This window comes from Simochromis diagramma, unplaced genomic scaffold (assembly GCF_900408965.1).
Source record: "Simochromis diagramma unplaced genomic scaffold, fSimDia1.1 OVJJ01000487.1, whole genome shotgun sequence".
NCBI lineage: Eukaryota > Metazoa > Chordata > Actinopteri > Cichliformes > Cichlidae > Simochromis > Simochromis diagramma.
The window spans coordinates 2,535,826-2,552,815 of record NW_024387305.1 but is presented as its reverse complement, the minus strand read 5'-3'; the positions used below and the strand labels follow the sequence as shown (position 1 = coordinate 2,552,815).

The 16,990-nt window shown below is 37.0% G+C and overlaps 1 protein-coding gene across 5 annotated transcripts in view; it reads right to left on the bottom strand.

Annotated features, from left to right (window-relative positions):
* Nucleotides 1-1,053: 1,053 nt before the first annotated feature.
* Nucleotides 1,054-16,990, bottom strand: part of LOC120716889 (polymeric immunoglobulin receptor-like) — a 34,658-nt gene continuing 18,721 nt past the window's right edge. For 2 of the 5 annotated variants that reach the window (XM_040004584.1, XM_040004585.1), the window contains exons 2-11: nucleotides 13,063-13,392; nucleotides 12,432-12,752; nucleotides 12,015-12,335; nucleotides 11,585-11,884; nucleotides 10,872-10,919; nucleotides 9,066-9,359; nucleotides 6,525-6,560; nucleotides 6,351-6,431; nucleotides 6,182-6,258; nucleotides 1,054-3,536 (exon numbers count right to left, since the gene is read on the bottom strand). In XM_040004584.1, the coding sequence (XP_039860518.1) occupies nucleotides 3,429-3,536; nucleotides 6,182-6,258; nucleotides 6,351-6,431; nucleotides 6,525-6,560; nucleotides 9,066-9,359; nucleotides 10,872-10,919; nucleotides 11,585-11,884; nucleotides 12,015-12,335; nucleotides 12,432-12,752; nucleotides 13,063-13,392 (1,916 nt within the window). In that variant the 3' untranslated portion in view covers nucleotides 1,054-3,428. Of the gene's footprint in view, nucleotides 3,537-6,181; nucleotides 6,259-6,350; nucleotides 6,432-6,524; nucleotides 6,561-9,065; nucleotides 9,360-10,871; nucleotides 10,920-11,584; nucleotides 11,885-12,014; nucleotides 12,336-12,431; nucleotides 12,753-13,062; nucleotides 13,393-13,589; nucleotides 13,842-16,990 lie in introns of those variants that run through there. The other 3 variants (XM_040004586.1, XM_040004582.1, XM_040004583.1) reach the window with 3 other exon arrangements.

Genomic DNA, 16,990 nt, shown 5'->3' with positions numbered 1-16,990 from the left:
CCAGTTATTCCATTATTAATTAGCTCAGAATTAGAGTTAAACAGTTACTTGTACCACTGTTTATAGACATGCAAACTGAAGTCCTTGCCTTTAACTATGTAATTAAGGTAATGCAATGTAATTCGGTTTCTGATATTTGTTTGCTTTGCATTGTCTACAGAAAACACACACACAAACACAAACACACACACACACACACACACACACACACACACACACACACACACACACACACACACACACACACACACACGTATGACAACCTAATTCTTGGAGTCTGCCACTCTCATCTGAACATTTATAAGTGTTCTGACCTGACACATTGAAGCGATTGCTGTCAGCTCAGATTTCATGAAACCTTAAAAAACATTTACTTTGTACTACTTTCAGCTCGACTTCAGTTTACATATCATCAAATGTTCTGGTCACTGGACACCAGTATTTCCCAACATCCATAGATTGGAGATCATAGTTAAGGGAGCAGGTCTTTTGAGGGACTGAACGCTGGCATGTTTTTGCTGCCACTGCTCTCTTTCGATACTTATTGCTTAGTAGTTACACAGGTTTGTGTTATTCCCAGAACCTATATTTTCTGCCAGGTAAGTTGTTTCCTCGCCTTACTCGGTTGGGTGCTGTGCTTTTGGCCATATTTACTGTCAGCTGTTAGTTTCAGCTGTCACCTTCACCACACATGCATTCACAGCTCACTAGCTACAAAACCAACAAGGCTCTCTGGCATTAGAGCACACCTTTCAAAATTCAAATTCAAATTCAAATTTTATTTGTCACGTACACAGTCATACACAGTACGATATGTAGTACGATATGTTCCCTGGCCTTAATTGCTGATTAGAGTCAGCTGTACAAAAGGGTGGCAACTAAGGCAGGAAGACAGCAGGACAAACCCACACAAGGTCAGTTTCACAGGATAACCTGCAAAGGCCGTAACAATGATAATTGTCATTAGATATAGGCAAAGGCAGCTCTGGCCCTTTTTAAAAACACCTTCATCGTTATTATCTTGGGTGTCTGTAGTACTCATCCACCTCGAAATCTGTGCCCTTGATGATGACAAGGAAGGAAGCAGGAACCTGCTGCTTTTTTATTTTTATGTTACACATTTCTTTACAGTACGCTAGTTGTTTTTGTACATTTTTAATTAATAACAAACACAGATAATAAATTTTCTCAGACTGTTATCCTGAGAAATCATGAGGCAATTTTATATAATATACTGCAATTTTTATTAAATATATACTAAGCTGCTTGCAAATAAAATGCATTTAGTAGATTTGAAAAATGTGGTATATCAAAAAGTTTTGAAAGAGCCAATTGAGCCAATAAGCTTACACAGAGAAGCTTATTTTACAGAACAACAAAATAAGACAGCCAAAAGCCTGGAGAGCTTTATATTAATTAATAAACAGTTCAGCATCATTGCTCAAACAGAACAGGTGCATTGTGTCATTACCATGATTTTCTTATGTAGGACTGATGTTAACATGAAAAAGACACAGTGGTACAAATTAGTAAACAGCCCAATAACACGGGTTTTTTGCCATCTTGGTGTTTAGAAAGCAGATAGACAAAGGGACTAGTTATGCAAACAAGCACTCATTTGTTAACAACCTGTGACTGACAGGTCATTAGGATATATGCATATCGTAGGTAATCTATTCCTACTCTAATAATCAGTGTTAAACGAATACATCACCAGCAGGGGGCTCACTGTGATACACTAACCAGTAATATTGCACGTAAAGGAAGACAATTTATACGATATGAAAGTTTTGTCAAATGTTCAAGTTGAAAGTTTTGTGGATGTTTCTGTGTATCATGAACATTTTACTTTTCACTGCTGTATTTTTGACTCCAAATGTCTAAAACTGACATTTTCAGCAAAGTGGGGACTTCTTTAAATAGTTCAAAACAATAAACCAAACAAAAACTAATATATAAAATTGAATAAATGTAATGTTTTATTACTGTATGTAAACAAATTTGATTGTGTTGCACTTTTGTATTTGTTCACTTAAAAATCATGTGAAATTTTACATTATTGGGTTTTCACATTAAAAAAACAGCAGATATTTTTATGAACACTAAGCAATTAAAAGCAAAGCTAGTAACTACAGATGCAAGTGCTACTTCCAGTTAGGTCCATTTATAATTGTTCTTATACCTCTTTGCCAGAACATATTCTAATTATAGTTATACAGTGGACATGGACATAATGTGTAGACTCTCAGCTTTCATTTGAGGGTATCCACAGTCAAATTGAATAAAGAGTTTTGGAGTTTCAGCTTCTTAACATGTGCCAACCGCTTTATAAAGGGACCAGAAGTAACTGGACAACTCAAAGGCCGTTTCATGGGCACGTGTGGGCACTTCCTGTATTATGTCATTATTAATTAAGCAGATAAAGGGCCTGGAGTTGATTTGATGTGTCATGCTTGCATTTGGAATATTTTGCTGTGAACAGACAACATGCATCCAAAGGAGTTCTCCATGCAGGTGAAAAAAGCCATCCTTAAGCTGAGAAAACAGAAAAACCCATCTGAGAAATTGCTTCAATGTTTGAAATGATAATATCTACAGTTTGGTACATCCTGAGAAAGAAAGAAAGAAAGAAAGAAAGCACTGGTAAACTCAGCAACGCAAGAAGACTTGGATGTTCATGGAAGACAACTTTGGTAGATGATCGCAGAATCATTTCATGGTGAAGAGAAACCCCTTCAAAACAGCCAACCAAGTGACAGCACTCTTCAGGACGTAGGTGTATCGATATCCAAGTCTACGCTGGCGTGGAATGGCTTATGATTCAAAGCATTCCACATCTTCTGTAAAACACGGCAGAGGCAGTGTGCTTGGGCGTGCATGACTGCCAGTGTCACTGGGACACTAGTGTTTATTAATGATGTGACACAGGACAGAAGCAGCCAATGGAATTCTGAGGTGTTCAGACATACTGTCTGCTCAAATCAGGCCAAATGCAGTCAAATTGATTGGGCAGATGGACTTGTACAGATGGACAATGACCCAAAACATACAGACAAAGCAACCCAGGAGTTTATTAAACCAAAGATGTGGAATATTTTTGAATGGCCGAGTGGGTGACCTGATCTTAACCCAAGTGGGCGTGCATTTCATTTGTTGAAGATTTAAAAGAAGGAAACATAGTAACCGGTGATGTCCATGAGTTCAAGACTTGGGGCTGTAATTGCCAGCAAAGGGTTTCAATCATGTATTAGAAATTAACATTTTATTTTCACCTATTTAATTTGTCCAATTACTTTTGAGTCTCTTCAGCTGCATCTGAGTTGTTTCATTTGAAGGACCAAAATGAGAAAATAGTTGTCTCTGTCCAAATATTTATGGACTGAACTGTATCTTCTGTTGGGTTTATGGAAATTTTCATTGCAGTAGATTTATTCACTTGCGGTCAAGTTTTCGTAGTGTACTTCTACATCTACTTCTTCATAGACGTTACTGGTGCTTTGGTCATTGGAGGTCACCACACCTTGATTTTTATAAATCTAAAAAAGAATCAAGACACATTAAACAGAACAAATGAATGACACGTGTTGCAGAGAAATGAGTTGTGGACACATTTAGAAATGTTCTACAATTACACTAAAGCCAGTAGAAGTATTTCCTTATGGTTGTACACCTTAACAGTGAGTCAAGTTGTAGTGTACACGTAGGGGTGGGTTTTGATTATAATTTTTCCGATTAAAATCGATTCTAGCTTGAATAACGCGATATTGATTCATTAAAATCCTGAGTGTTTTTTAACAATTTTTAAGTATAAATTTATTTTGCCCTGAACACCAGAATCTCAGGTTAAACAGCAGGTAAACCGATTCTGCACAAAGACACAAGGACCCGCCGATGCATCAGAGTCAGTGAGATGTCGGCTTTCTCACCTGACGGCATGTACACGTACACGCTGAAAGCTGACATCTCACTGTTTCCGATGCGTTGGGTCCGCGCTTTATTTTTTTTTTGTGCTACATTCAGAAGCTGCAGGTTTTTGTCTCTCTCCAACCAAAATTGAGTGAACCAGCAGCAAAAGAAGATGCAAACTAGGCTTCACATTTTGCTTCACATAAACATCGTCATGAATTCCCTCTTACTTTGTCTCCACCACGATAAAATCACACTTCATGCACAGCTCTCTCTCTCTCTCTCTCTCTCTCTCTCTCTCTCAGTGTACTTCAAGAAAAGTTTCCCATCTCAAATCTTTTTTTTTTTTGCATTATTTGCTTGCTTATTACCCACCAGTCTACCGTAATGTGCTCTCGGCCACTGTTTTTTAAATTAATTAATTTATTTTTAACTTAAATGACTTCTGACAAAAAAACCTTATTTCTGGTGTTCAATACTGAAGACATGTAAAAATGTCAGAATTTTAAAAATTCTGCAAAATTAAAAAATGCTTGGCTCTAATAAAGCCTCTATAACTTTGCTCTGCTCCACTTTAGCAGCATCAGATAATATTCATATGTTGATTCATGTTTTTGTTCGTTTTTTTTCTACTGCTAATTATTTTTAAGGTTATCTGCTATAAAAAGCCAGGCCAGGAAAATCTCCTTCATGTTTTTTTGTGCTTTATCCTCAGTTACTTTGACACAAAGGCATCTGCTGTTATGCTTACACCTTTGATAAAGTCTCACAAGTCAACTTTCTTTTTATAAATATAAAAATATGCATACACTGCACTGCCATCAAAATACTGATTCTAGATATGGATTCTAACACATGAAAAAAGGAATTTTTAACACAGCTTTTCCAAACGGCCTAGTTTTAATTTGGATGCTTAATTTATTTACTTTGCACACAGATTTAAAATTATTTCACAAAAACCAAAAACTATAAGCATCAAAAACGATTAGCCTTCTTGATTTAGGTCCATTGTGTATCCTTTTTGCTAGACAACAGACTGCAGTCATTTTTTTATAGTTTTCAACAAATCCCACACATATCTCCTGGGCAATCCTGGCCCATTCGTCTTTGTTGCATCTTTTAAGTTCCTCCAGGTTTGATGGTCTTCTGGCATGGACCTTGGTCTTCAGTTCACCCCACACACTTGAAATAGGATTAAAGTCAGGGCTTTCAGCAAGTCAGTCAGAGATGTTCACTTTGGTCTTCTGGAGGTCATTCTTCACCAAGAGTGAGGTATCTTTTGAGTCACTGTAGTGACACAGACCTAGATGTGCTACTAACTGCTTGAGGTTGTCTTTCATAATATTCACATATCTTTATATCTTTACGATTCCTTCCACTTTCACAAGTTTCCCAGTTCCAGATGCACTGGAGCATCCCTACAGCATAATCACAAAGTTTTCTTTCCAGAGTCTTTGAGATCGTTTCTTTCCTACCTCTCCCAGGCTTGTTCCAAAACGTGTCACTTTCATTGAATTTACTGATTTCACTCCAGTTCTTGACATTTTGAAATCCTGTAATAACTTTCTACATCTAAAAGTCTTTTTCTCAAGTCTAAACAGATTTGCTGAAGTTTTTGAACTGTTTGTAAACTGGAACATAACCCAGACTTTTAACCACATCCTTGCATAGCAGCAGTTCTATGGCTGAATGAAAAAAGGTCAGTTTTTAATAGGGCTTATTATACTGACTATGATAGTCACAATTGTTGTCTTGTGTGGAAAAATACACCACCCAGTGGACACTAGAGGGACAGAAAATAATAAACAGAGAAGCAATTCAATGGTCACATGTATCTGTGGGCTGAAGTCAGGAAAGTTTCTGTTAGGCTGCCACTATAGTTGTCTTATAAACACCAGAAACACTGCATTGATTCTGGTATTATTTCCCCCAAATGTTTCTGTGAAAGTGTGCAAATTAGTTTGTTTAGAAATGCTGTGTTAAATTCACTTGTTCTGTTAAAAAAACAAACAAACAAACAAAAAAAAAACAGCCCCACCCTATGGGTTTCACAGGGTGGGGCTAATAATTGTGTCCTCATCTGTAAATGAATGTAGACATAACAAATCCAAATGGGAGATCCAATTAAATTCCAGTTGTCCCACATTCCAAACTAATCTTGCATATTAAACCCAACAAACAGTAAAAAGTCAGTTTTTTTTAATCCTAAATATTCATAATTGAGTGTGGGACAAACATACTTCTCTATTAAGACTTTACACTTTAGTTTTCTTACTTCACTTTGTGCTGCACCAATCACCTTCTTTGAACTCTTTTTCCTAGATGCATTTCTCCGCAGGGAGAGAACAGCTTCTGAAAACACACAGCATTAAATATGGTTATGCTGTATTTGCATGCACATTTGAGTGTAAGGGTCTCTCTGTGCATATGAATGTAAAAGATACCTTCAATCCTGGAATGTCTGTACTTATAAACAAGAACTAGGATACATATCAAAAGCAGTACAGGGGGTATCACATAGAGTGCTGAAAAACAAACAAACAAAAAACTATTGTTCTCATAACACAGAAGTACACATTGACAGTCATACATATATAATATATCTTTAATTTATTTACCTGGGTTCTTTTTTCCCAGAGTGCTCTGTGGAAAGACTGCAAGTGAAAATAACTATAAGTGCTCTTAGCAACGTTATATTAACACAGACTGTAATACAATGACAGGAGATGATAAACTAAAAATTTATCGCATGCCGCTCACTCTTTCCTTCCTGTCTCATTATGTAGAAAGAAGTTCATTATTATCTTTAGTATGTAGCAGGTCAAATCTACTTGTAACATATGAAATATACATTGTAAAAAAAAATTGTAATATAAAAGTATTTTACTGTGTATTTTACAGTTTTGTACTGTTTTTCTAGAATATGATTAAATTTACATAAATAGACTGTGATTTTACATTTCAAATGTAAATTAACGTAAAATCACTGTAAATGTAATAAAACATCATTTTCTTGTTTTTTAAATGTATTTGTCTGTACATATGCATATTTAGATTGTTAAAATACATTCACAAATGTATCATAATTTCACAAATATTTGTCCTTTATTTGAAAGATTGAACTGTTTAATTCAAATGTAATGCTATGGAAAAATATATAAAATGATTCTTATAAACTTTTTTTTACATCAAATGATTATTATTATCATTGTTATTTAGGGCGATCGTGGCTCAAGAGTTGGCAGTTTGCCTTGTAATCAGAAGGTTGCCGGTTCAACAGTCTCGCTCGTTTCATCCTTGGGCAAGACACTTCACCTACTGGTGATGGCCAGAGGGGCTGATGGCGCGATATGGCAGCCTCGCCTCTGTCAGTCTGTCCCAGGGCAGCTGTGGCTACAACTGTAGCTTGCCTCCACCAGTGTGTGAATGTGAGAGTGAATGAATAGTGGAATTGTAAAGCGCTTTGAGGGTCTCGAAAAGCACTATATAACTGCAATCCATTATTATTTAAACCAACTGTTAACTGTATATTTCTGTACATTTAAGTATTATTATTCATATTGCCACATTCATTGATCTTGTTTATAGGTAATTTCATTGTTTAATCACATTAAAATGTTCCTAATTTAATGTTTAAAAGCACTTGATAAAGGCAAAATCCCATGTAAAATTAGGGCAACAAACTATATTGTCATTGCTGAGAGTTATTTTCTGTTATTTTCTGGTATTATTTTGGCGCCCCAGCTGCTGGAATATTACTGTTTATTTTAGGATTTTTTTTTTTTTACAGTGTAGAGTGGGGAAAATAATTATTTGATCCCCTGAAACATCCAAATGAACAGAATCAACCTTTTGGGATCTGGATACAATTGTGTCATATTCTGAGGTAGGCTTAGGTAGCCTGGGGACCCTTATTGATACATGCCCTTGTTGGGATAAAAGCAATGACTGCAAAAGAAGTCTGCAACATTTTTATCTCACATTTAAAACAAAACCCCAAACCTTGCAAATCCTGTTGCTGTAAATACTCTAGTTTTTATTACTTTTGATCCTACCTTTCTTTACTCATCATTAAACAGAAACTATCAATTATTGAGCCAACCAAGCCCATACAATGAAAGCAGTTCGTCAAAGAAACTTATTGTACAGAACAACAAAATAAGACCTCTGCACTAATTAATTGACTAACAGTTCAGCATAACTGCTTAAAAACACAGCTACATACAGGTGAATGGTGTCATCGCCATGATTTTCTTAAAGAGAGTAGTACAAAACTAAGTCCAATCACACAGGGTTTTTTTTTTTTTTTTTTTTTTGCCATGTAGGTGTTTTTAAACCAGATACACAAAGGAACTAATTATGCAAACAAGGACTCTGAGAACTCATTTATTAACAACCTGTGACTGACAGTTTGTTAGGAAATAAACACACTGTGGATAATTCTCTATTCCTACTCTTATAATCAGTGTTACACTAATACATCACCAGCAGGGGGCTCACTGTGTACTAATACTGCGTAGTGTGTAGTGTAGTAATACTGCAGGCAAGGGAAGGAAATTGATTTTCTTGGCTTATCTGAAGGATATCCGCCAAGATATCTGCTGGGCTGTTTTCAAAAGATTTCTGTGTATCATGGACATTTTACTTTTCACTGCTCTATTTTTCAATCCAAATGTCTTAAACTGACACCCTAACAAAGTGGGAAATAATTATTTGTTCCTCTCCAGTTGTTTAATTGTAGATTAATTTTAATGGACAGAGACAGAGTATTAACCAAAAATTCTAAAAAGACTAAGTCAAAGGTTTGGAAATTTAACTAAAGATCTGAATAAACATAATACAAAATCTTAAATTTTATCTATCTGTCTGTCTGTCTATCTATATACATACATACATACATACATACATACATACATGTATATATATATATATAGTTGTGATTTACCAGCAGTACTAAGTAAGGCTCAGTTATTGTTTTGTGTATTTATTTATTTTATTTTTTGGGTGGGGAGCACTGGACTAACAGTTTTTATTTGATCACACCTCGGACAACTGTATGATCACCTACTCTCTGTTTCCATAATGGAGCTCTAACAAACACATATCCTACAAACACATTTATTGTATTATCATAGTGTGTACAAAAGTGTTTAACATACCTGACAACTGAATCTTGGTGTAGTTTCCAACTCTCCACTGTGAGTCTGACCCACACCAGTATGTCCCAGCATCAGCTGTTTCCAGCTTTGAGATTATCACAATGAAAGTGCTGGAAGAAGCATCTTGTAGTGTGAATCTGCTTTGATTCTTTAGCATATCTGTGCAGTTGTTTCGGTGGTCTCCCTTACAGAGGAACTTCCTGTTATCCCGGTATTGTGAAGGATAAGGACACTGCAAAGTTAGTGGATGCCCCACAGTACCATTTATTTTAGCTGATTTCACACAGGAGAACTCTGTATAAATGAAAGAAAAGGGTTATTTCAGAATCATCAAATATTCAACTGATGTAATGAAAACATTCAGATCAGAGTTTCTTTGAACACCACAAAGGTAATACCCTGAATCCTCTTAGCTCAAGCTGGTGATGTTTATGTATGTAATGTTTTTTTTTAACTTTTTATCATCATAAAGTCTGAATCGTCCATTTTTCTTGTTATAAGAGGTGATTAGTGCCTGTTTCCTCTGCAGATGGCTGTTCTGGTACTGAGGCTCATACGGACAACTAATGGATACTGAATATCCCTGATAATTCAGAATTTTAGTCACAGTGTCACAGCAGTGGTCTGTCAACAGGGGTAAAAGCATCAGAAGACATATTACACCCATTAAACAGTTGTATATAAAACTTAAGGATTTCATATTTAACTCATTGAACAACTTCATATTTGTAAACTTGTGACAGTTTTCCATCATTTGATGCTCATATAGTGCTTTAAATTTTACAGCACAGAAACAGATAATCCTGAACAAGCAGAAACTTTCTATAAATTCCCATTAACTGTAACTCAGTGTCAAACTGAATTTTACTAAGTCTTTGTTTACCTTTTACTAATTTCAGCTTGACATCAGTGTAGATATCTTTTGAACAGAGACTTGGAGGAGAGAGACCTAATATTTAATAATCCACATTCCACTGTTTTACTCTTTGGTTCAGATGTGGATACTGTGTTGTTCTTTCTTTGTGATTTTTTACGTTAAGGTTGTTTATTGCTGGTTTTCAGTTTCTTTTTTGTCTGTTTGGGAGCTGACACAGTCTCAATGGAGATGGGTTTTTGGGGGGGGTAGCAGGAGGAGAGACGCTGCAGAGAGGCGTGTAAGACTGCAACTCTGCTTCCTGGTCCCAACTCTGGATAGTCATATTTTGGGGGGTTTAATAAATTTGTCCATATTTCTAGAAATGAGAGCTGCGCCATCTGAAGTGGGATGGATGCCGTCTCTCCTAACAAGACCAGGTTTCCTCCAGAAGGTTTGCCAATTATCTATGAAGCCCACATCGTTTCTTGGACACCACTCAGACAGCCAGCAATTTAAGGAGAACATGCGGCTAAACATGTCACTCCTGGTCTGATTGGGGAGGGGACCAGAGAAAACTACAGAGTCCAACATTGTTTTGGCAAAGTTACACACCGATTCAATATTGACTTTAGTGACCTCCGATTGGCGTAACTGGGTGCCATTACTGCCGACGTAAATTATGATTTTACTGTATTTATGTCTGTGAAGGTTCTCAGTCATCCAGGTCATCGTAGTCAAAGGAGCTTGCAAAGAAAAGCATCTGGACTTCTTTAAGTTACTTGAAGACGTTTCACCTCTCATCCGAGAAGCTTCTTCAGTTCTAAGGTCAAATGGTGGAGAGTCCCAGATATAAACCTAGTGGGAGTAACCCCCCACAGAGGTCAAGTAACTTAAAGAAGTCCAGATGCTTTTCTTTGCAAGCTCCTTTGACTTACTGTATTTATGCTTACCCTTAGCCAGCAGGTTTACATTTCCCTCAATGTTGCCTGCTCTGGCCCCTGGAAAACAATATGAAATATAGAGTGTGGAAAATAATTATTTGATCCTCTGCAATATCCAAATGAACAGAATCAACTTTTTGGGATCTGGATACAATTGTGTGTCATATTCCGAGGTAGGCTTAGGTAGCCTGGGGACCCTTACTAGATACATGCCCTTGTGGGGATAAAAGCAATGTAGAAGTTATAGTTTTTACAAGATTTTCTACTGTAGGAGGTACAGTTTTTCCAGGAGTTGTTATTGTAGAAGGTACTGCAGAAAGACTGTTGGAGAAAAAACCCTCTTAGTTCTCTTAGAAACTTTATTTTAACACAAGAATCATGTTTTAGTAGAATGACTAGTGCAGAGGGTCCTACCCTAAAAATCGTAAACTATTCACACAACTGAAATTAGATTATTAATTAATGACTTAATTAATTAATTTAGTCATTTATGTAGCAAACCACCCAGTAAAGAAGATAAAAAAAAAAACTGGCCTCTAGTTCTGTTTGGCATATATTCTGTGCTTTGTGTGAAACACTATGAGGGCAGAGTTGTCATAATTCTATCACACTACAAACAACTGAATCACCAGCCGCAGTGTATGCTTTAACAGCAGTGTAAAAAAAAGCATGTAACTCATAGCTCTGTCTATTTTTCCTTTATTAAAATGTGTTCATCTCACCGACTGACAGCTGAATCTTGGTGTAGTTTCCAACTCTCCACTGTGAGTCTGACCCACACCAGTATGTCCCAGCATCATCCGCTTGTATCTTTGTGATCGTCACTGAGAAAGAGTTGGAATAAATATCGGCTTGTAGTGCAAATCTGTTTTGACTCGTCACCATGTCTCTGCAACTGTTGCGGTGGTCTCCCTTGCAGAGGAACTTCCTGTTATCCCGATGTTGTTGAGGATAAGGGCACTGCAGAGTTAGTGGCTGTCCCACAGTACCTGTTATTTTAGTTGACCTGACACAGCACCACTCTGTCAGATGGAAAGAGAAAAACTATTTACGATTCAAAAATATTAAACTTTCAGAAAGACTTTTTTTTTTTTTTTCGAAGAAGCTGTTTTCTTTTGGTTGGTATAATGAGATATTACTATGACCTCTCACCTTTGACTCGTAGCTCAACAGCAGAGAAAACATCATGGTCAGAGTTTGTTTGAACACCACAAAGGTAATGCCCTGAATCACTTTGGGTCAAGTTGCTAATTGTCACTGTGAATATTCTTGACATTTTTACATCATTAAGTCTGAAGCGACCATTTTCTCTGTTGTTAGAGGTGATTAGTGCATCCTGCAGACATGTGGAGGGCTGGTTTCCTCTGCAGATGTACTTCAGGTTGTTCTGGTACTGATTCTCATAAAGACAATTGATGGACTCAGAGTATCCCTCATAACTTTCAATATTGGTCACAGTATCACAGCAGTGGTCTGTCAAAAAAGACAAATGTATTAATTTTACAGAGTTTGTAAAATGTATTAGTTTTCTGTCAGCTGATATAATGAGATGTTACTATGAATGCTCACCTTTAACTTTCAGCTCAAAAGCACAGAAAAGATGCAGGTCAGAGTTTCTTTGGATGCCACAGAGGTAACGCCCTGAATCACTTTGGGTCAAACTGCTAATCTTTGTTGTGAATTTTGTTGACATATTTTCATCATTAAGTCTGAATCGTCCATTTTCTTTGTTGTAAGAGGTGATTAGTGCCTGTTGCAGACACGTGGAGGGCCGTGTTCCTCTGCAGATGTACTTCAGGTTGTTCTGGTACCTTGACTCATACGGACAACTGAAGGACACTGAATATCCTGCATAACTTTCAATTTTTGTCACACTGTTACAGCAGCTGTCTGTCAAAAAGATAAATAGCATCACAAGACACGCTGCAACCATAGAATAGAGATATGATGTTTTATTTATTTAGCTTGCTGCAACAAAATTGTATGTAATGGATCTTAAAAAAACCTGAACTAAACTGAAACATTTATAATGGCTAAAACTGAGGTGCAGGTCATATTTATAGCAGTTAATGCAAGTAATGTTCTATCAGTTATATTTTTGTCTGTCGTTACATTGGAACCTATACAATAACAACGGGTTTGTACATATGATTTTACCACAATTCAACATAAAATTCGATTTTGGGAAAGGTTTATTTACCTTGGACTAATTTCAGCTTGACTTCGGTGTAGATATCTATTCCAGTTCTAGTCACCCCACACCAGTATTTCCCAGCATCCACAGAACGAAGGTCAGAGATGCTCGTTGTGAAGATTCGTGCTGTTTTGTCATCATGGATCCTGTATTTGCTTGTCACTGGATTTGATGTTGTAATAAGAACATCATCATTGCTGCCGCAGTCATTCTTACACAAGTACTTCTCATAAGACTCGTAACCCTGATCATAGGAGCAGGAAACTTTAACCGCACTCCCCACATATCCAGTTACATGGATCACCCCTACTGCACTGGTCACACACCTCAGAGCAACTGTAAAAAGAATGTAAAAGTCAACATGGTAGGTTTCATACTAACAATGTTAGTGCTGTATAACGAAATTACCAAGACTGAAAAAGTGTTTGGCCTACTGCTCCTAAATTACTAGAAGAGATATGTGTACTACTTAGTCTACATCAGCCTTTATATGGTCTTCATATTTTAGTTATTTACCAGTTTAAACAACTTACTGCAAAAGGTGAACAGCAGGTTTTGATGTCTCCTCATCTTTGCTTTAGTTTGTCCATATAGAGCCTTGACAGGAAATTCTCTCAGGTTTAAAAAAATCATGCAAACAATAGGTGTCATTTAACGCCATAGTAATGTGAAGGGAGGGGTAGAGCTGGACCATCAACACAGATGAGGTGGAGCATTCTTAGTTGGGCTTACACATTCCATCTAGTGGTTAAAGAAGATTTCACAAGCTTTCCATAATAGCATAGGATTGAATAGAATAGCCCTTTATTGTCATTGTACACACTGTTCCAAAAAATAGTAATGTCAAATTATTTTACTGTGTATTTTACAGTTGTGTACTGTTTTTCTAGAATATCATTACATTTACATAAGTAGACTGTGATCTGACACGTCAGATGTAAAATAACATAACATCACTGTAAATGTAATAAAACACAATTTACTTGTTTGTTAAATATATTTTGTTGTACATATGCATATTTAGATTGTAAAAATACATCCAGAAATGTCTCCCATCATGCCTTGGGGCATGTGCTGCTGTTTAGATGTTCTTGTTTTATTGTTTATGGTTACGTTACTTTTAACTGTTATCTTGAATGTTGTGTTTACGTCGTGGTGCAGCGTCACTTACAGTTGTTGTTTGGTAGAGAGAGTGCTGTACCATGAGTGACTTCTGTTGTGCTGTTGTTGAACCTTGAGGCACATTGTAGCACCAGCAAGTGTTTTAATAAAGAGCTCCCCCTACCAGCTTGGGGTTAAATAACAAGCTCAATCTCTTTCTGTGAGCTTCTTTGTTAAGATTTCTTTGCATGCCACAATGTAAAGCATTGCATGGACACGCTATGCTAATGATATATTTTGAAAAAGAAATGTAGAGGTAGGAATTGTAATTTATATAAATAACATGACGCTAAGCATCGGTCAATGAATGTGAACTAACAACAACAAGGCTGCGGGTATGGCTGCGACCGTAGGAAAAAACCCTAATATGAAGGTATTTTACTGTGCATTTTAGAGTAATCTTCTGTTCTTCTAGAATATCATTAAAGTTACGTAAATAGACTTTGACTTCACATTTTGAATGTCAAATCCCATGTCAAATTAGCGCAACAAACTCTATTTTCATTACTGTAAATAACTGTATTTTTATGGGACAGTTATTTTCTGTTATTTTACGGTCGTATTTTGGCGCCCCAGCTGCCGGAATATTACCGTTTTTTTAAGATGTTTTTTTTCCCCTATTTATAGATGATTTCATTGTTTAATCACATTAACATGTTCCTGATTTAATGTTTAGCGGCACTTGAAAAAGGCGAGATCCCATGTCAAATAGCGCAACTAATTGTATTTTCATTACTGGAAATAACCGTATTTTTATGGGGAGTTATTTTCTGTTATTTCACGGTCGTATTTTGGCGCCCCAGCTGCCGGAATATTACCGTTGTTTCAGGATGTTTTTTTTTAACAGTGCATGTACAATGAAATTGTAAAATTGTGTGTGTGCCACACCAACCGTGCCGGCATAAAATATAAATAGTAGACAGCAGGAATCCCTTTTTAAAGATAGAGCTATTAAAACAAACTACCATTTTACTGCTAAGTAAAAGACACACAGAAAAAATTAATAAAAGTTAAAGTATGAAATTGGTCAAAGTCCGAAGTGCTCCCTCTGACTGCCTACTGCTCCCAAATCCTGTTCCAGCCAGATGATTTCAGCTGACCTCAGACCGGTATTAAATACTTGGGCATTACATTCCCCCCTTTGATATCTAACATGTTTCAGGCTAATTTTGAACCTCTATTGGACAAGTTCAGAACCAACATAATTAGATGGTCCCCTTTGTTTCTCACTCTTTTGGGCAAAGTTAACATCATTAAAATGAACTGTGCCCAAAAGGGTGAGAATGTAATTACTTACTACAAACACTACAAACACTCCTGCTAAAAATCCCATCAAAATATTTTCATCAATTTGACAAGTAATGTCCTAGTATAAAGCTTAAAAGGCTACATCAACCAGTCAAGTCGGGTGGCCTGGGGGTCCCATATTTACTGTTTCACCATTATGCTTTCATTCTGAGACACATGGTTCACTGGGCTCTCCCTCTAGAACAAGCCCCCCCCCCATGGTTTAGTCTTGAGAGTACTTTGTGCTCACCACTCCCTCCGATGCACATTTAACCACCAAGCTCTCTCCAGATATACAAACCCCTATTCTTTGTTTTTGCAGACTGTCTGGAAGAAGGTGGCCTTGCTACTAAATTTTAACTCCAGAGAGGGATACTTGTTCTTGGAGACCTGTATCAGGGGAGACCTCTGAAGTCCTTTAATTACCTTAAAGCACAGTTTCAGTTGCCTCCTTTCACACCACCTCCAACTATTGACTATCTTAGCTAAAGCAAGAAAGTCTTCGGGGGAGGTCATGAGGTCTCTAGACATAACTCAATGCTTGTTAACGGCACGAGTAAAGGGCTACCCGTCCTCAGATTAGCTTGGGAAGCTGACCTTGGTGTGGTTTTTACAGATCAGGAATAGACTACAATTTTGCAAAATAGTAAAAAGATGTCCAGGGAACTTAGAACAAGACTAATCCAATTCCAATTACTACACCAAATTTACTGGTCACCACACAGACTGTACAGGGTGAACCTCATACAGTCCCCCAAGTGCCGGAGATGGGGTGGGCACATTAACCCATATGATTTGGAGCTGTCCTAAAAACCAAACCTTTAAGACTGAGATACGTGAATTTATCCATTCAACTATACAATGGGATATTCCTTTAACAGGCACATATACTGTATCTTTAATAGCTTTACCTGGATTATTTGTTTCCAAAGTTCCCAGAGTGTGCTGCAGAAAAACTGTAGGAGAAAGCAATTTTATTTCAACAATGACAACAATGGCAACTCACACATCTGTGGGATTTCTCTGTTCTATGTTTCAGCCTATGATGTTGATGTCAACATGGCACGACTGAAGGGATATTTTGAATCCAACAAGATTCCCAAACTGTTGTTTCAGCCAACTGAATCTAACTAAAAATTAAAATATAGGAAGAAGGCACAACCACTGTCCAGATCAGCACTACTATTGCAACACAACCAGCAATACCATCTTTGGTTCCTTGCTATACTTCTAGATGCTGAGAGCAAAGGTTTTGTTCTAGATTTCATGGCGTTAGAAAGTATTTTATGGTTGTCATTTGTACTTAGAAACATACAATCAATAATGCTTAGAGATATATAATCGTTTGGATATTGATAGAATGTCTGATCCTTAGTAGTCTGCAAAGACTGTGTGTGTTCCAGAGTGCTCTGGCATACACACACATCCTTAGGTCATTAGAGAGGTTGTACCTTCTCTTTCAGATGTAAACTGTACATGTTCATGG